The sequence below is a fragment of the Lacerta agilis genome, chromosome 2 (genome assembly GCF_009819535.1).
Source record: "Lacerta agilis isolate rLacAgi1 chromosome 2, rLacAgi1.pri, whole genome shotgun sequence".
NCBI lineage: Eukaryota > Metazoa > Chordata > Lepidosauria > Squamata > Lacertidae > Lacerta > Lacerta agilis.
In genome coordinates, this window is record NC_046313.1 from 82,388,538 (window position 1) to 82,409,266 (window position 20,729).

A 20,729-nucleotide genomic window follows, 5' to 3' on the forward strand; every position below is an offset into this window, starting at 1 on the left:
CTGACATTTATCTTCCTGTTGTGCCCAACAGCAAACAGTGCCTTGGGATCTTTGCCATTTCCTTAATAATTACTATGTCAATAACCCACTGCTCAGTTCTTTCACCCTCATCGCACTCCCAAAAAGGAGGAAACCCAAAACACCCAATTTCAGAAACTACCCAAGTCTCTCCTTTCATTATTATTGATGCTGGAAAGCAATTCCTCATCTCTAGCAAGTAGAAGGGAATATAAAAGTCCTTCTTGGCAGGAAGGTGTGAGCCCAAATGCTAATATATATTTTCTCTCTCTCTCTCTCTCTCTCTCTCTCTCTCTCTCTCTCTCTCTCTCAGATCAAGGCTGGGGGCTTTGAATTCTCCCCAGGGATGCTGCAGATCTATTCAGACAACTTGTTGACCCTGCCAGCCATTATTGGAATTGGTGGGGGCGGGGGTCTTCTTTTACTCATCATCATCATTGTCCTCATTGCATACAAGCGGAAATCCCGAGATGCTGACCGCACCCTCAAACGACTACAGCTGCAGATGGACAACTTGGAATCCCGCGTGGCCTTGGAGTGCAAGGAAGGTGTGAATGATGGGCCCAGGGTTTTTTTCTTTTCCTTTTCCACGGCTCTGTTACTTATCAGTCTGTTACTTCCCATTTAATCCCACCCCGAGAGAGAGAGATTTTTCCTGATTTTGGGGGCTGCACCAGTTTCTAAGCACTGCATTTACTCCATATACATTTTTAAACAACGGCATCATTGTTTAAGCAATGCCATCATTTAAAGCAGTGTTACTCCAACTTGGGTCTCCATCTGTTGCTGGACTACAGCTCCCACAATTTCTGACCACTGGTCTGGCTAGCTAGGGATGATGGGAGTTGTAGTCCAACAACAGATGGAAACCCAAGTTGGAGAAACACTGGTTTAAGGAAAAAGAAGAGCGGGAATCTTACCATGAAATGCAACAAGCCTTCCCACCATTTCGGGCAATTAGGAAAATGGGTTCATAATTCCACAGGTGGAGATGAACCTTCCCTGTACCCTCTACTTCCTTCCCCCTAGTCTCTTCCCACATGGGTTTTTCTTCCAACTGAGCTCACTTCCAGTATCTGAACTTGGCAAGGGAGAAAAGCAGCTGGGTGGGAGGCAGACTGTGGGAGAGAGGTGGAAGTGGGTGTCAATACCCCCCCCATTGGTGTAATCCTTTTTCTCTGGAACAAAACAAAACAAAACAACCCTCTCCTGCCACATAATGTATGATTGGCACATCTGAGTTTGAAGAAAGAGACCCACTGGTTTCACAGGTAGTTTGACTGTCCCATTATATTCCTCCGCTAGTGGGATACCATCCAATTCTTTTCTGTAATCTAGGTGATTGGGAGGCTCACCAAAACTCACTCCCGTATGGCAGTGTTATATTTGCAGGCTGTTACTATGTGGAACAATCCAGTTGGATGGAGCATCTCCTTGCCAGCACCATATAGTCCCAGCTGGCACTGGCAATGAAGCAATGCATAGATTGAAACCTCCATGTTGAACATTCTGTACAATAGAAAGCCTCTGTTGGAGACTTTCAGAAAATGGCTTTGAAGGCACATGGTCCATTTTCTGTTGCTTGTCAGATGCCTGGATGGGAGGCCACCTGGGAACCACGTAAGCCGCTCTAAGCTTTTTGAAGGAATTAACTGTGAGAAATAACAACCGACATACAATTGGGCAGTTCCATATGATTGCAACTTGGGTTGACTTCGCCCCCAGCACTGTTGTAGAAGTCCCATTCCCGTCAGCAGCCTCCCACTTGGTTGAACCTTGCCTGAGAATGCATACTAAGCAATTAGTTAAATCTCTAAGCTTTAATGAGATGGGTCCTGCCCTGCTCATAAAGTATCCTAATTACCTAGTGGTATCATTAACCAACAATCACAAAAATCCTTGCTATGTTTGCAAGATGTTGGAGAAAATTGCCCACTTACCAGTGCTTTGTTTGTGCTGCCTTCCCTGCCCAAAATACGAAAACCTGGCACATAGATTTCTTTAGCCAGTGTGGTGTATGGATGTGCTAAATTAGGATCAGGAAAGCACATGTTCAAAGATCTTGCTTAGCCATAAAAGTCACCGAATGACCTTGGGTCAGTCATTACCTCTCTGGTGAACTTACAAGATTGTTCCGAGGACAAAAAAGGGTGTGGGGGAAACCTTGTTCACCACCCCAAACTCCTTGGAGGAACAGCAGGACAGAATGTAGGTAATAACAATAATAGAACTAGAATCTTACCACTATTGATTTCACCATCATTAATGCCCTCCTCCGGGTCGTCATAATATCGCAGGTTAATGTGCTTGGATGCCACTGTCCTTTGGAGTGAAGGTCAGATTTGGCCAGTACTGGCCAGCCTTTTTGCAGCTCCCCCATCTAAGCAATATATTAGAGTATGGGCAGGAACCCTATCTGAGCAAGTCGGCTGTGGTTTTGATTGAAGCACAATAGGTTTTATGCTCCGCTTAGTGTGTCCATGGCTTGCTCTGACGGTAAGACTGTGCCTCCATCTCTGGTACTTCTGCAAGGCTGGTTCCTTATTCACGGGTTGTCCTTTTGGGGAGAGACAGAGGGGTCAAGTGAAGCAGTTTTATTGGAGGTGGTAGATTTTTATTTGGCACAGTTCGAAGGAAGTTAGCGAGGTTTCAAGAGGAAAAGTTTTAAAGGCAGAGAGAAGCCTGCCTGCAAAAGGCTGTGGGTCTCTCATTACGTGACAGACAGATGCTGAGAAATTGGACAGAATGCTGCTTCTGATCCTGCTGATAAAACCTAATTGCCCATTATCGCCACAAGCCAGTGCCTGGGGCTGTGACCCTGCCAACTCCAAGTTGGCCCAGAGGCTGCGACAGAAGCAGGCACCTAAATGAGATAATAAAAAAAGAGGAAAGGGGGGGGGGAGAGAGAGAGAGAATAGCCCTGTAGATAGAAATAGTGACAGAGAGGATTGTAGAGGGAGGGGGAGCATGTGGAGGAGATTTCGCCTTGTCTTCCACAGCTGGCAGATAAAAGGATCTGCTTTTAATTAAAAGCTGCAATATCTTCTCTGCCTTTTCTCTTTTCTAGTCCCACTAGTTACAGATAAGATAGTGTGCCTTTCAAGCTGACAGTTTGTTTTTTCTCATCAAACTGATCAGCCTACAGCCCTCTGCCGCTTCTAGCTTCCTTTTTAAAGTGCCATTAATTTGATTTCCCTCTCCCCCCTCCCACATCCCCCCCTATAAACTCTCACTTGTACAGCACTGGAACCTACGCACAAACCTCTTGTAGGTGCCATTAAAGGTGCAGGATGCCATTTCTCCTCTGGCAAGCTCCTCCCAGCAAAACCAACTGCTATAGGACTTGTGAGATGTGAAATCAGAACACAGTGAGGACATTCTTGTGACATAGAACTGTTTCCTCTAGCCCATGGCTTCCTTTTAAAAATAAAAATAAAAAATTCTGCTGGCATTTTGTCATTCTCCATCTCTTTTTATGTGTGCAGCCACAAAGGCAGTCTTATGCCAAAACACCATCCTTCAGGCCTTGTACCTGCCTGCCACCTATGCTTCAGTATCATGGAACTGGACTAGAGGGCACAAGAGAGATCCCTTCTGGTTTCTTTTCTGTAAATTGGGTCTTGGTTCTCTTCTCTGCTGTCTCTTTGTAACTTTGGAGGAAGCCATTGTACCTTTGTGCTGCATTTTTTCCTTCTGTCTCTTTAGTGGGGCAAGAAGCTTCTGATGTAATGTTTGTTTAATTTTCTTTTCCTTAAATAAAGTTGGGGATATTGTGTTAACTAGCCATGGCCTTTTGTCGCTAGACTATATTGGCCAGGATTAGGCCTGCAGGCTATTCCCTGGCTAGTTGGGAGCTGATGCATATAGGCTTCTTGTTTAATCTGATCTTTCCTTCCCAGCTTTTGCCGAGCTGCAGACAGACATCCATGAGCTGACCAATGACTTGGATGGAGCCGGCATCCCCTTCTTGGATTATCGCACCTATGCCATGAGGGTCCTCTTCCCGGGAATAGAAGACCACCCTGTGCTGAAGGAAATGGAGGTGTGGTAATGTGTGTATGTGTGTCTGCTTGGATAACATTTCAGCTTGGCTTACATTTGCCTTTTCAAGCTTTGTGAGTTTATGCCTGTGGGGAGGAGGGATTCTTGCTGCTGCTGTTCCTCCCAGTCTTCTCTCCTGCTTTCACAAAGAACTGAAGTGTCTGGGGTCTGGGTTTATTGGGGGCTCAGGCTAGAGTGATGACCCTAAAGCAAGAATGCTTCACCACTTCCCACCACCCACAGGATTTGATTCTCTTTAGAGAGGGCACATTGGAGATTCTGGTGCTTATATAAACTTAGGGGGTTGTTTGTTTTGAACTCAAGTGTGTCTTGGAGAGTTTTTCGGTAGGATAACCATGCTGTTGCGTCCACCGTTGGCTGTTCATGGTGTATTTTTATTTGACTAAAAAGTGAACAACCACTAAAAATGTGAGGAAGACTTATCTGAGATAGTCCCCCCCAAATGCTGGCTCATAGGACCCTTTTTCAGGGTGGGGGGGATTTCCAAACTGCTAGGAGCTAGGTTTAAAGAGAATAATGGGGAAACATTGATTCATGGATGAGATGCACATTAGGGAATGAGACTGACTGGGAGATCCAGGAATAAAAATAAAATTCTATTGAGCTTTCCCCAGTGGTTGCCATTTCTTAAAGCACGTTGAACAAAATAACAAGTTTGAAATTCTCATTTCATTCATTCTCACAGCAACCTTACGAAGTAAGTCACTGTCATCCTAGTTTTACAAAACAGGAATTGAGCCTGACCAAGGCCACACCTAGCAAGCGAATGGCTGCAGCAGGATTCGACCATTCATCTCCAGCAAACATAATCGAACCAGCTACACTGGTTCATTCCATTGCTGCTGGTCCTCTATCACTAAACTCCAGAGCAAGGAGACACCGGTTCTGCTCATTCTTCTCTTAGTTGCCCTGAGAATAACTGAAGTGTTGTGCCTGTGCCTGAGCATTGCAGTTGCAGAAAGATGTGGGGTTGACAGCAAGTAAGAGAAAGAAGGTGTTGCTGTTGTTCTTTAGGTTGTTATGGATAGGTTAAATGGGGCAAGAGCAGAGTGAGCCGTATGTAATATGGCTAAGCATTGAAGATAGGCAGCAAAGTTGTTGCTAGAGGCAGATCCGAGTAGATAGGATTTTTCAATGAGTAGTAGCAGAATGAAACCGAATAAAAGCAAATAAGAGCAGAGACATTTTCCTGACAGCAAAATCTATCAGGGTATGGGAAAGTCGCTTGATTGAATTGATGGCATCGCTGTCGTTTGGCACACTGAAAATAGACTGGCAAATTGTTTGGAAATATCTGTACAGCACTGGACTGTTCTGTACTGCACAGTGGGGCGTTGCTGCTTTGTGCCATTGAGGGCTGTTTTCATTTCAGTGCTTCTGCTTCTGTGACATGAACTGTACTGCTGCTTTGGATCTCCTTTGCAAGCTCACTGTGCTGGTCTTTATTACCTATGCGGTCTTAGAATGAGCCTGTGCTTTGCATGTTGGCAATTTTGTGTGTGTGTGCAAAATATCTCAGAAATAACTTCAGCTTCTTGAGAGCCAGTGACCCGGTCAGTTGCCTCTGGTGTTTATGTGTTGCTCTGTCTCGAGGCCCTCACTGACAGGTCCATCCTTTCTTTGCAGACAAAGTGTGTGTGTGTGTGTGTCGTACATCTCTAACAAAATACTCTCTCACTCTATGGAGAACTTTCTCTGAGAGGCACAGTTCATGCTTATCTTCAATGCTCTGCGCACTTGGTTGGAACTTCACATATTGATTGATTGCATGTGGCTGTGTACTTCCCCTTTGATGTGATTTAAGAACACACACATGGACCAGAGGGGCTACCACTATAACTGAGATAGATGGCCTGTAGTTCTGAGGTGTTGTCTCTGTAGAAGGAAAATGTACAGTGGTGCTGTCCATCTCTGTAACGTTGAGGTCAATGAAGGTCAAGTATCTCATAAAACTGAAACCTGTGGCCATATTGAGCAGCTGGGTAGTGAGAGATTCAGATAGACAAAGCATTTATTCACATCATATATGCCAGGCATAGGCAAACTCGGCCCTCCAAATGTTTTGGGACTACAACTTCCATCATCCCTGACCACTGGTCCTGTTAGCTAGGGATGGTGGGAGTTGGCAGTCCCAAAACATCTGAAGGGCCGAGTTTGCCTATGCCTGACATATGCTGTCAGAAGATTGATTGGCCACCAACTTAGATCGCATTAAGAAAAAAAAAGAAGAAGAAGAAGAGGAGGAGGAGTTTGTATTTGATATCCCGCTTTTCACTACCCGAAGGAGTCTCAAAGCGGCTAACATTTTCCTTTCCCTTCCTCCTCCACAACAAACACTCTGTGAGGTGAGTGGGGCTGAGAGACTTCAAAGAAGTGTGACTAGCCCAAGTCACCCAACAGCTGCATGTGGAGGAGTGGAGACACCGAGCCCGGTTCCCCAGATTACAAGTCTACTGCTCTTAACCACTACACCACACTGGCTTAAGGGGGTACTAGGCAGGAATTTGTGGTGCAAGGAGGTAAGGCAGTTGATGGCTGCTGGTTGTGGTTGCTCTATGATCAGAAGCAGTATGGCCTCTGAATGTCAGTTGCTGCCGAATAATAGTGGGAGAGGACTATTGCCTTTATATGCTGCTTGTGGGCCTCCCACAGGCACCTGGCAGGGCACTGGGGGAGAATCAGGATGCTGGACTAGATAGGCTTTTGATCTGATCTCTCAAGTCCTTAATCAAAGGGCCAACATGCTGGCAAGGCATACATTTCCACATGCTGGTCAGAATGATTTTGGGTCACTGCTGCGTGGCTACCATGCTCACTGACATTAATATCAATATTTATATTAATATCACTGCTACTGTCATTTTCTGCAGCACTTGGTTTATTCAATTGGGCTTGTTTGATGCATGACCAGCCACACATTTCCAAGAGACTTGTCTGACATCATCAGATTCCCTGGCTCCATTTCCCCCAGTGTGGCCTCTCCCTTTCCTCCCCCCCCCCCTAGTACCGACTCCCCCCCCCCCCTTCGCCAGCCCTTACAATGTCCGCTTAATTTAGTACAAGCAATTGTGCAAAAATTGGCTTCACATTTTCCTGTATAGCAAGGATGTTTTTGATTGGAGAAGTGAGGGGTGGCCTTAACTTCCCCTCACCGCTGACCTCACAGAGTAATTAATGTTGACGCAGGATTCGTAACATATTTGGGAGAAGTAATCAGCTCCAGAACATGATGCAGTTATTAATTACAGAGAATCAAGTGCTTGTCAGTGCAAGTGGACAGGTTGCTCACTGTAGGCGAGCACAGTCCTGTGCTTCTGTGATCTAGTCTCACCCCAGTTGTGAGCCTGCCATCAGGTCTTTTCGCAGTGGTTCTCAGTTTAAAAGCTGTTGAATGCTTTAGCTCTCCAGCACCGGGAAGGGTGTTGCTAAGATCCACTTTGAGTAAGAGGAAGGGCCTCCGTTGTGAGGATTTTACATTGAAAATAGCAGACCCATTTACAAAATCAACGTATCTGAAATAAATATTGATTGCCTCTTCATTCTGTTCTTATAGATTAAGTTCTCATTAAACCTTTTGGGACACATTTCCATGGCTCTGTTGCTTTTGTTGCTTCTGGTGCTTGTGTCCTTTGTCTTGCTCATTCAGTAGGGATTAATGGAGTCGAATTGGCTTTATCTACGATTTTGTTCAGTTAGTCAAGGTGGACTTCCATTAATTCATCCTGTGTTTATAGGAGCCTTCTCACTAACCAATGTTAATCTGGGCGTTTAAAAAACCACCACAGTGTTTTTAAAATGCTTTTAGCATGGTGGGGGAAACCTTCTGTTTTGCTACACTTTAATTTGTCTTCCGCTAACAGAATTTCTGGTACATCAAATACATGAAGTCATTCATAATACCCTTCATTTTTGCTTTGGGGGTAAAAAATGGTTTTCTGCCCTTGTAATTAAAGGGATTTCCCACTTGAAATGTAAAAACCAGTATCTGTGAATGAGTCCTAGTGATTGTAGTCTGCTATCACCACTGCCCTAGTTTCCAGTTAGGCTTTCCTACTCATGTATCCCAGCTGACTTTCATCTATCCAAGCATCACCTGCTAATATATCGCCACTTAGTAATCCTAAAAAAACCTGCCCCAACTCAGCTGTTGTTTTAGGACTAAAGCATGTTGCAGCAAGTATTGGCTCTTTTTTGGGTGGGGGGGTAGTTCATGACTTTTATTAAGTTGCCTAATTTATTTTGAGGCGGCAGAATGTGAGTTACCTGGGTGACAGATTTGGGAGGGCACAAATTTAGAGTCCTGCCGTTATGCCTAGTTGGACTGTGTGAATTGAAAAAGTGACGCCGTTAGGTTCAAGGCGTACATGATCTGTGTAAAATGATTGTGTGTAAAGCCCCTTATGAGTTTGAGAAAGCAAAAGTGACAAAGTAAGTCTCAGTTAATTCATGGCGTGTGGATTCTGGTTGTGTGCGCATTGCTGGCTATGTGGAGGGGCAGAATAGCAACAGAGTGATGGGCAGATGCTGGTCAGTAGCAAGTGGTTACCTTGGAGAAAGTCTGTTTCCCAGGGGCGTTCCTAGCCCTTGGCCGCCCGGGTCGGGAAGCCAAGAGGCACCCCTGGGGGCGGGGCATCGTGACGCGTGCGTGCGTCATGACGTCATGACGCACGTTCACAGCGCGATGCCACGCCCCCGGGGGAAAAAAGGAACTAGCAGGCGCTTGAGAGCGCCCGCTTTGCTCCCCCCCTTCCCTTTCGGCTTCTTTCAGCGCCGAAAGGGGAGGAAAAAAGGAAGCAAAGCCGGCACTTAAACGCGCCGCTTTGCTTCCTTTTTTCCTCCCCTTTCGGCACTGAAAGAAGCCGAAAGGGAGGGGGGGAAGCAAAGCAGGCGCTTAAAACGCGCCACTTTGCTTCCTTTTTTCCTCCCTTTCAGCGCTGAAAGAAGCCGAAAGGGGAGAAGAAAAGGAAGCAAAGCGGCGCGTTAAGCGCCGGCTTTGCTTCCCCCCCTTCCCTTTCAGTGCCGGAAAGGGGAGGAAAAAAGGAAGCAAAGCGGCGCGTTTAAGCGCCGGCTTTGCTTCCCCCCCCCTTCCCTTTCAGTGCCGAAAGGGAAGGAAAAAAGGAAGCAAAGCGGCGCGTTTAAGCGCCGGCTTTGCTTCCCCCCCTTCCTTTCAGTGCCGAAAGGGGAGGAAAAAAGGGAAGCAAAGCGGTGCGTTTTAAGCGCCGGCTTTGCTCCCCCCCTTCCCTTTCAGTGCCGAAAGGGGAGGAAAAAAGGAAGCAAAGCGGGGCGTTAAGCGCCGGCTTTGCTTCCCCCCCTTCCCTTTCAGTGCCGAAAGGGAGGAAAAAAGAAGCAAAGCGGCGCGTTTAAGCGCCGGCTTTGCTTCCCCCCCTTCCCTTTCAGTGCCGAAAGGGGAGGAAAAAGGAAGCAAGCGGCGCGGTTTAAGCACCGGCTTTGCTTCCCCCCCCCTTCCCTTTCAGTGCCGGAAAGGGGAGGAAAAAAAGGAAGCAAAGCGGGTGCGTTTAAGCGCCGGCTTTGCTTCCCCCTTCCCCTTTCAGTGCCGAAAGGGGAGGAAAAAGGAAGCAAAGCGGCGCGTTTAAGCGACGGCTTTGCTTCCCTGCCCGCTTTCTCTTTCGGCCGCCGTTCGTTCTGTCGCCCCGGGAGCAGCAGCACCACACACACTGTGTGCTGCTTCTCCCACGGCGACGGAGCGAGCGGCGGTGCGTGGGGGTGACAAGCGGCGCCCCTCCTTGCCACTCCCCACGCACCACCGGTCACCCCGGGAGCAGCAGCGCTGCACAGACGGGGTGCTCGGCTGAGCGAGCACCCCGTCCGTGCAGCGCTGCTGCTCCCGGGGTGACGGAGGGAGCGGCGGCGCGTGGGAGGGGCCGCCACTTCTCACCCCCACCCGCCGCTTATCACCCTTGTCACTGTGGGCGTACCGCCCCTACCGACCCTCCCCAACGACGCCCCTGTGTTTCCCCATCTTAACTTGTACCAGAAAAGTGTATCCTTTGTGGATTTTCAGATTCCGTCTGCAAGGGTAGCCTGAAATCTAGCATCTGAATCCGTGAGTTCTGCTTTTCTCCTCTCTGGAATGTGCTGGAGGTGTTTTTGGCCCATCTGTGTTTCAAGCTCTTGGCAGTTGCTTTGTTGTGATCACACTCTGCCTGTCATTACCTCCTTAATGATTGAGGGGGAAGAGAGTGAGAGAGGGGGCACACAGCAGCCAGAGACAGGGACTTTAAATTACTGGTACAAGGATAGGTGAAAACAAACAAATGAACCACAAACCTCCCAAACACTGGCAAACGGGAGACCTGGAGAACAGTGCACCCATTTAAAGAAGTTCCTTCTGTTTCCATCTTTCTTATTATTGGAGTTCGGTGTGCTTACTCCATGCATGAATCCCTGTAATCCTGATGAGTAGCATTCCCACTATTTACAATTTTTTATTATTAAATCTAGATAAATTGGGATGACTTTAGAGTGTGGAACAGTCCTATTGGAAAAGGAAAATGGGAGCATTGCCCCATAGGCTAGATCTGGCAGAACTTTGAAACTGCAGTGCATAATCAGGTATATAAGTTCAAAGAACTAATTAAACAGAGGACATACAAGGCTTCCCAGCTGTAATTTTAATTCAGAGAAACCATATATGTTGGTTGGTAAAATGAAATTACAAGAGGGAAAACCCTGTATTAAATATAACTGGCATGGCTTTAAAAAAAGACTGATGTGATGTGTTTGTGATCTTTTTGTTTGTGATCTTAAATTAGAATGAGTTTAGTGCTAGTTATTGCAAAGTGACTAGGAAGGGGTAGGCATTGTGTGTGTATGTCCCGTCCCTCCCATTTCCTTTCCCCACTCCATGTGCACGCAGGATAGATAAGATAGATAGATAGCCAAGCGTAGGGCTGCCATTAGCACTTTTTCTTATCTTTGGGTTTGGGGGTTGTTATTTCACTGATTTTGGTGCAAATTTAAAGCCTTGATTAAATGCTTAATTCTTATTTGGTCATTTGCTTTTGCTAATGATTGCCAAAAAGGAGAAGAGCAATGGAGTAAGGGGGTGGAGAGGGTGTCAGTTTGCAAGAGGGCTTTGCTTCATTGCTTTCCGAGTTGTAGATGGAAGCCAAGCGCTGTGAGATCATTTATGTGACAGATGTTTTGTGCTGCTGCTGCTGCAGCCACCACCACCCTGCATGCAATTCTGATAAGATTGCTTATGTAGGACAGGACCAATTTCCGAGCTTATCAAGTGTCGCTGACTTTAGAAGCTGAGCACACAGCCCAGATAGGAGGAACTGCCATCTGATCCCCTTCATGGCTTCTGGAGAGTGAAGGCCTTGCTTTATTTGATCACTCAGAATACAGGGCAGTGGCCTTGCACAAAACAGTCTGTGAAATCTACCATGAATGGAGCATTAGGCAGCCCTGCACACTCAGATCCTGGCTAGGAAGAGCCAAGGCAGTGCTGTTTGAAAGACACTTGTGCCTCCCCCCCCCACAGCTACTCTCTCCCATCTCTTTGTTCTTAAACATAAAGAACTCTGGGAGGGTGAGGAGGAAGTCACTTTGTGGGAAAACTTGGAATAGAGTGAAGTGGAGAGGAGAAACAGTATTAGCAGGCATAGCTGTTGGGCTTTAGTTACATATGTCTGAGCGTCATTTGCAGGTAGGCTATGGGAGGTGGTTTGGACATTCAGAAAATGAGGGGATTTTACGCATGTACATTTGGCTTCTGAATCTTCACTTCTGTAAAATCTGGTGCTGGTAGGGGGTGTCCCTAGAAAGATGGCTGGCTTGTGTATCTGAAATTCCTCCTCCTTCTGAATTGACCTGCAGATTATTCAATTATTGCCTGCTGGGCTTGTGTTGACATGTGTTTTTTTCCTAGACATTAGGAAGCCAGGAAAAAAACCGTGTTTCAAACTGTGATCATTTAGTTTTCAATGACAACCTTCAGTAGCTGCTGGTGAGAGCCTTGATTGGAGACGATAATTCCAATATGTGCATACTTGAAGAAGAAGAAGATCTTAAAACGATATCCTGCAGCATTGACCAGTCGTTTGCTATTTACTCCATTCCCCCCCCTGTGGCAGTATGCAAGACTACCAAATGCAGGAATACTTCCTGTGATACTCTCAGATCTAGCGTTAACTAACCTCATCAATGCAGATACTTCTACTTTTATCATGATTTATATAGCACCATCTGTACACAAGACTTTAAAGGAGGATTGAGCAGCAGCCTGTGGCCTTGGAGGTGCCATTGGACTTTAGCACCCAGCAGCCCTAGCCAACATGGCCAGTGATCGAGAATGATGGGAGCCTAGCCCAACAACATATATAGGACCACAGGTTCCAAACCCCTGCTTTACAAAGTGACATAAGCAAAAGAAAAGTCTCTGCCCAGAGAAGCTAACTGTCTGACTTTAGACAAGGGTACATTTTAGTTTTGCCCTGGACTTCTTGTGGGGGGAATCTATAGATGGAGATTCAAGACAGAGGCTTTTGTTAACCAAGAAAGAGAGTTACTTGTTTCCTGAGTATGGGCACTAAAGCACCTAAGCGATCTCTGTAGACCAGATGCCCTGATCAGATGTAGTCATTAATTATCTGCTTTGTGGTTAGGGAGGCACTGAGATCCACTTTGGGATGTAGGGGTGTTCTGACCAGCAAATCTGAGGACAACTCAGCAGCCGCAGGAGCATAATATATGTGGGAGAGGAGGAAATGTCCTTTCCTGATTTATTTTTTAAAAAAATGCCACTCAAAACAAAACTAGGCATGCTTCAAATGGCATCACTAATCTCAGGGACAGACGGTAACATTTAAGACCATATGCAGAAAGTGCAAAAGATCAGAATTTCCTGTGGGACAGCTTGGTACACTCAGATCTATCCAGGAAGAATTTGGCTGTTACTCTCCAGCCAAGCCCAGCATTTGGCAACTTTTCTTATGGGGGAAAAAAAGGATGGCCCAACTGAATTCTACGTTTCTTTTAATAAACCAGAAAACGAGAACTCGTGTGTACACAGGATGGAAAAGAGTATGTATTATATACTACTCATCCCCCCATGGAGATATTCTCTGTGTATGCACCTGTGCAGCAGATTCAAGAGAATCTTATATAGTAGGCTTTGCAAGCCTGTAAAAGGGAGAAAAAATAAGTATATATATATTTGACGCAAGTCAGTCAAAAATTGGTTGATATGTAATGTGTTTGACAATAGATCCACAGTGTGCAGAAGGCCAAGAATGACTTTTAGGTTTTTCCAAGGTGGAATGGGGGACAACCCCATTGCCTCGGAAGCATCCAGAGTGGAAAGATTATTGGTCAAGCAGTTGTACGGTGTACAGAATGGATACAGATGCAAAGACTTTTGAAAGGACGTGCACGTTCTTGCTTTATCCTCTAAATCATCACTAAATGGTGATGGCTGGAAAGAAACTCTCCCAAACGGCAATTCTCAATAATTAGAATGTGGGAGGACAGAGAAGACAGTTCTCACTTTGAAAGTGAATTTTCCTGGTTGCTGCTAAAGTCCACTGACTGTCGGTACAGTGGGCTTTATCTGTTTTGCTAAGTACTCGTGACCTTTAGGTCCCTGTGCATGGCTTTTTAAAATACCGAGTCAAAGGAACTCTTAAGATAATCCTCTGGACCTGAATCTAATGAAGTTTTCCCTCCCTCAGGTCCAGGCAAAACGTGGAGAAGTCTTTGACCCTCTTTGGACAGCTCTTGAACAAAAAGCACTTCCTGTTGACCTTCATTCGCACTTTGGAGGCACAGCGCAGCTTCTCCATGAGGGATCGGGCAACGTGGCCTCTTTAATCATGACAGCGCTGCAGGGCGAGATGGAGTATGCCACTGGGGGTGCTCAAGCAGCTTCTCTCAGACTTGATCGAAAAGAACTTGGAGAGCAAGAACCATCCAAAACTGCTCTTGAGGAGGTGAGTATTTCTCTCGGAACATGTTAAAGTGTCTTTGCGAGTTTTTGCTGAGGCAAGCTTTGGTGTTACACAGAACTTGACGGGGGTGGGGGGGTGAAAATGTGAATGACTCACAGACTTCCCCTTTTCATACTTCACCCTTTACATATTATATTCTAATATGATGTAAGATAGCCTTTGCCTCCCTTGTACCTTCCACATGTTTCAATGACAACTCCCCTCAAGCCTAGCCATGTTTGCTGGGGCTGATGGGAGTGGTCGTCCAAAACATGTAGGAGAAGCAAGTTGGCGAAGGATGATGTAGGATGATAAGCCCTCACAGGCTATCATGAGATGTAGTTCTGTAGACCATGGTGGGCAGAGGGAAGATCTCCTGCTAGATCTCTGAGTGAGATGCGGTACATCAACGTGGATTTCTGACTCCTGGTTTTTTAACAGTAGCAGCAACAAAAGGAATTTTCCCACCTAAATTTGGTTGCTGAAATGAATTAAAATTAAGCAGAAGTGGACTTTTATGTGGAAAAAACTGAACTCAGTTCAGTTCTGCTACTAATAGTAAATTCCATGGCTCAGAGGCACCCTGTTCTTTCATTCTTATGTATGTCTTTTGCATCTGGCTCTGGCTGGTAGTTATTGAGGTTCTGGGGGGGAAAACAAAAGTAGATTCAACAAGCCTACCTCTACTGTAGACTACTAGTATTTTAAATTTCTTGAACTCATAAGATTACTCCTGTGTCATGTGGCAAAGAAATAGTTATTATTTTCTGCTGCAGAGCAGCTTAGAGGAGTTCAGTGGACAGAGGAAGATAAGTGCCTTGCCCGTGCCAAGGGGCTTGCAAATAATTTGATAAGGGATGTCAGTGCTAAAGTATTTTGATCTTACTCTACAAACAGGTCTGTGCATATTTTACGATTCTGTGCTCAGACCTTGCAAGGGAAGAAATGGTTATTGGGTGGAAAATTCAATAACCCAAGAATTTCAGAGATGGCTTGAGGGTGTGTGGGCAACACATAGTAAGAGCTTAGATGCCAGAGGTGGGTCTCTCCCTTTCAATGTTTCTTCTACACAGCCTTATTTTGTCAGTCAGATAATCAACCATTGGGGGGAACAGCCTCCTGCCTTGGAATTAGATGCATAGTAGGGAGAATTTGTTTATTTCAGAACTCAGTAGATGTCTATTTCTGTGTTTTAGCTTAAGAACAGTTTCACTCTTTGAGAGCTGGCATCATTTTAAAATCTGAGTGCTAGAAATGGCAGCTGTTTAGTTAATTAAAACTACTTATCACTGAAGGTTTAGTGTAGATTTTTGCCACTTCTCACTGCACCCTGCATTACTTCCACTCTCACCAGCAGTATCCTTGCATCCTTGGCTGCTGACCGCAGCAAGTCATTGCCTGTATTCTTGCATCTCAACCAGCAGTCTGTCCCACAAACCCTGCATTTTACAAATCTCGTAAATGCTCCTGAGATTGTTAATAGAAAACCCTTTCACCCTACATCCAAACACGACTATGGGCCTTCTCCTGTTGCCCCTTAAACACTATCTGATGTTTGAATGGATGGCACCAGGAGCAGGCTTCTTTGTTCATGGTCCAAGAGAGAGGTGTTCTCTTCCTATTAGCTTTTGCATTGGGCTCTACCTTCCCTTGTCATTATTTTCCAATCGTTTCTTCAAGGCAGATCCATACCACTCCTCCTATGTGATTGTTGGGGTGGGTTAATGTCGGAGCCCAGCAGATTTTCTTAAGCAAAGAGACTCAAGACAGGTGAGGGAAGAGTGTGAGCCAGGGGCAGCGTTCCAGCTCTACTCTACATCAGCTCTGCTCCATCAATTTTTAAATGGTAGGTAGATAGGTCTCCTGTATCACAGGCCAATGAATATTGAAAGAAACACCAGCTGCAGAACCAGTGCAATTATTAAATTTACACCACTGTGTCTGTCGCTGTGCTTCCCCTTCTTTGTCCTTTAGCAATCCGGTCCTTGAAAAGTTGTTCCTAATGAAAGCCAATATTCAGAATAACAGCACATTAAGAAAATATATTTAAGATTCCTTATCTGATCATGGGCCATTTGGAACAGTGTGGCGCCAAAGACACAAGTGAATATCCTTTCATAGTGATCAGCCTAGGATTAGGTCCAATTCACACTTTACACAGCAGTTGCACATGCTGGTGTTATACTTGTTTTTGCACTAGACACCATTAGCACATGAAGGGAAGATGCATATCTGTATGCAGGCAATGAGCATGTGCCTGAGATGAGTTCCTTTGCCAGCATCTCCCCACTGCATATTCCTGAATGTTTGAAAATGTGCTTTACATGTCGTGTAAAACTGAGAGGGTCTGTAATACCCTTGTTAGGTGAATGAGCTCAGGCACCAAAGAATGGTGACTTAAGAGAATATAGTGTGTGAATTAGCTCTTACTGCGAGTCTAGTCACTGTGGATACAGCGAAATCTATCTAAAAATGGGGGGAATTTTCAAATCCGCAGTGAACTGAGCAGGAATTTGAACTTAGGTCTCCCAGATCCTAGTTCAATACTTTAACCATCACAGTACACTTATTCCTATAGGGTTGTCACTTTCAGAACGTAAGCCAGACCCACACACTGTTTGATCCATCAACCAGAACACAGCCTGCTGCCGAAGGTAGGCTGCAGCAGCAGGAGATTAACTGGGCAATGGACTGCATTTAGCTTGTTGGGTCACAATTTCTGCAGGCCTCAGTTTTTATGGGAAAGTGAAAGAGAAGGCTTATGGGCATTGATAATGTGCTTCCTCTTGCAAGCACTGATCTGCTCTTCTAGGAAAACAAAGTCAGGGAAACTCTCCATTTAATCAAAACAGAAGGTGAAAAATCGGCAGGAATTATATTTGAGCAGACTGCATCAACAACAGGCAAGGTGGTTTCTCTCAAATCAATCTGCAGTAATTAACTCTTCCCTCCTCCCTGATACTCCCATTGTTTCATGGGAATTCCACTCAAAATCTGTGCAGCTTTTGGTGGGATTTTGCTTGTTTTGGTTTTGCTATTTTCAATGACACCCCTGAGCCCCTCCTTTCTGCTCCCTTATAGCAACGAGGAGGCAGTTTCCTCCTTGAGGTCATTAGCGTTGCTTGTACTTTTGTGAGCATTTGAATATGAAATAACTGATCTGATGATTAATAGATGGAGCAGCCAAAAAGGCATAAATAAAGAATTTCAATCAGAGCCACCTGCATATTTTTTCTCCATTTTAAGGAAGAAATGTGCATAGTTTTAAATATTGTTTGATAAGTATGTTAAGGTGAATCTTAATTTTTGTAACAGAGCGATGTTTTCATTGGTATGAGCTGATGAATAGTGAAGGCAGTCAACACAGACTCAATTCTTACAGCCCTGTCTCTGTATACTAATCAGCTCAGGTCTCTGGTGATCAAGCCCTGAGCCTCCACCAGCAGCAATCTCTGTCTGCCCACAACTCTCTACGGTTTCAGTCGTATCTTCTTCCCAGCTCTCCCTTTTGCCTTGGTCTTGATCTCCTCATTCTGGACTCCTCCTGCTTTGAAATACTTGGCTTCTTTTGTGTGTGTGTGTGTTTTGTTTGTGTGTGTGTGTGTGTGTGTGTGAGAGAGAGAGAGAGAGAGAGAGAGAGAGAGAGAGAGAGAGAGAGAGAGAGAGGCAGGCTGATGTGCATAGGAAAATATATTGAAACTTCCTTCCTGTCGCCCCCCAGTTTGCTATGTGATGTGCTTTAGACTTGAACCCTTCCTTCCTAGATGACAATGTCTTTAGTCATGGACAAAAAGCAACACAATGATCATATAATGAGAACATACATTCTGGAAATGCAAGAAGGTTCACTTGCAGTTAAATGCAATTACTAAGCACCCGCACTCTGGAGTAGTATGTATAAATATAAAATCCAAATCTTATACTGTATTGTCAGTATATACCGTAATAGCACATCAATGGGAAGCTGGTATGATGACCTATTTCTTTACAAAACCTTAATGAGGATCCACTGATATATTGACATATGAATAATTCATTTTTTGTTATATTCAGCGGTTTCTCCAACTCATGCAGACATTAGGAACTTGGCAAACCCCAGAATCGTGAGAGTTTTAGGTTTTCCATTAAATGTCAGTATACCAATATACACTGCTGCGGATCCTCATGATGTCACTACAGTGATCTGTTTAACATGGTCTCACACTCAGACGGGGGGAACTGAGACTCCTTAGCTCTTTCTTAGCATATCTCTGTCCGGTGAAGTATTATGGTGTGCTAGAAATGATAATTGAGAAACAAGTGCAATAAAACCAAGCCTCTCAGATGCAGATAAAATTTGGGGTCTTTCTATCCCAACTTTCTTGCAACACTAAACAGGAGGAAGCAGCTTTTCACTGATCACACTCTCACATGCAGTGGAATTTATATAAATTGCTCTCCCCATATTTTGCTGTAATAGAAACCCATGACTGCTGTGGATGGGACAGGCATTTGAATTGCAGCTTAGAGATACAAAAAACAAACAAACAAAAAACCCCTGTTTGGGAAAAAATTGCAACCTATTCTAGACTCATTCATGTGAATCTAAGCTGAAATTGGTTGTAGACATCCCCTCCACAACCTATTGCAAGAAAACAAACAAAACCCATCTTAATGTTTCAATGGGGGGTATAATCAATGGCAAGAGGGAACTCGGCTCACTATTAGACCAGACCAGAGATTGAAATGATGCTTGGCAGCATTGTCTGAAGCATCACTTAAGCTTCTGGAGGCTGTCTTCCTTTGTGGGGAGAGAGCTGGGCCAGTTGCTCCCCGCCCCCAATTTTGGAAAGACTATATGTTCCATTTTCCTTTTTAAGGGGAGGCAATGTCTACCACTTGGCTTGGGAGTTGGTGAGTGTGAGCTCTGTCATGGGTGCTTTAGCTGAGATTCTTGCATTGCAGGGTGTTGGAGTGGATCACCTTTGGGATCCCTTCCAACTCTACAGTTCTGTGATTCTATGTTCAATTATGTATGGCTGTTACAGAGTACTTTCCAGCCGAGATTATTCACTGATATACAAAAGTATTTCAAAATAGTTCAGAGTTTTCTTGCCTTACCCAGCTATTGCTCTCCTACAAAATGTTAACTGGGAAGCTTTGTGAATTCCATTAAACTCAGTGGAAATACAGATCCTTGAACTCTTTAGAAATGCGGAGTAAGGGCCAGAAGAGGATTCTGGGGAGCAGTCTCTGGAGATTTGCTGATGGAGGTTGGGTCAACTCTCTTTCTTTTAGCTGTATTTTTATTGCTGTGGCCAGCAGGAGTCCAGGTTTTACTCTAATGAGCTCTGTGGGGGCAAAGTGGGATTGGCTGTTGCCAGGACTATCTTTAGATTTTGTCATGGCAACCCCCGTGTTCTGGCTACCTTCCTCTTTGCTTTGAGGTTCCTGCCTTTCATGGTTTGACCTTTAAAGCCTTTAAGAGAAAAAGCAAAAGGATCTGAGACTTTGAGAAAAGATCAGAGGCCTCTGATTTTTCCTGTTCTCACACTTACTCCCTACCTCCCCTACAGGACTGAGTCGGTGGCTGAAAAAATGCTGACAAATTGGTTCACGTTCCTTCTGTACAAGTTCTTAAAGGTAAGAGTGGAGCATCTTGTTAACTACATAGAATGAGGCTGGGGAAAAGATTTGGGTGCTTGATTTGTAAGAACCATTGCTTGTGCATTGGGAATCGGGAAAACCAAGGTTTGGGAGGGTTGGTTCCACATTTGGTATACCCCAAATTTCTGCAAAACTAAGCTAACAATTGTTACCAGTCTTCCTAAGCTTTGCTATCACCACGTGAACTTCTAGATAACATTTAGAGAACTTGGATGAGTTTAGAAGTCCACTCACTTTCCTGATACCCCCAACCCTTTCCCCACTTCATGATAAACCAGTTTGGTGCAGAGGTGGGTTGTTGTTTTTAGGGAGGTGCCTATAGAGGGAGGTACTGAATGAGGAGAGAACTGCTGAAGGATGAGGGAAGAGTGTAAACCATTGAACAAACTACATGGAAGAGAAACCAAAAAACCGGCAATTGTCACTGTTCAACCAGAATTGTCGTGGCATTGAATTACAGTATTTCCCAGTATCTCGGTGGAGGTGGCATGGCTGCTGCTGCATTAAGTTGGTGCAAGTTTCCCTCCCCACCCATTACAACTCATTAGTATGTAGCACATTTCTTCCTTCGGTCTAGTCAGCTGGAGAAGAATCAGTAGGCACAAACAGATTCAGGTACATTCTGTGGAAGTGAAACCTGCAGGCCCTGCCTTGCCCCGAGCTACGAGCTGCTGCACCATGGATGAATTATGGCTGCCATTGCCTGGCACTGCTATGGCCCATGTGTCAAGGGAGCTGTAGTTTACCCGCACTCCAGAAGGAAACCCAGGTTAATGACGGTTATATAGACCTGTTTGTCAGTCAAAAGTGATGCTTCACTGGGATCTTGCCAGACTTTCACTCAGCAAGTCATTGTGGCGCAGAGCTGTTTTTCGTGGGATACCATCCCTCATTAAGATAAAGAAAGCTTGAATTGTTTCCAAGCAAGTTGAGAGCTATGCAGAGACTGCAAGTGATCGGCCACTGAGAGGTGATTTATGTTATCACTTACATGCACTTCGCTCTTTGCCTCTGTCTAGGGACGTCCCATATCTATAAATGTATATCGCTACT

The 20,729-nt window shown here is 45.1% G+C and overlaps 1 protein-coding gene across 1 annotated transcript in view; it reads left to right on the forward strand.

The window, feature by feature from the left end:
• PLXNA1 (plexin A1) overlaps positions 1–20,729 on the forward strand; it is a 283,818-nt gene that overhangs the window by 233,012 nt on the left and 30,077 nt on the right. Inside the window, 6 exon segments of the mRNA XM_033141063.1 lie at positions 332–566; positions 3,918–4,065; positions 13,782–13,891; positions 13,894–13,952; positions 13,954–14,033; positions 19,586–19,652. Of these exon segments, the coding sequence (XP_032996954.1) occupies positions 332–566; positions 3,918–4,065; positions 13,782–13,891; positions 13,894–13,952; positions 13,954–14,033; positions 19,586–19,652 (699 nt within the window).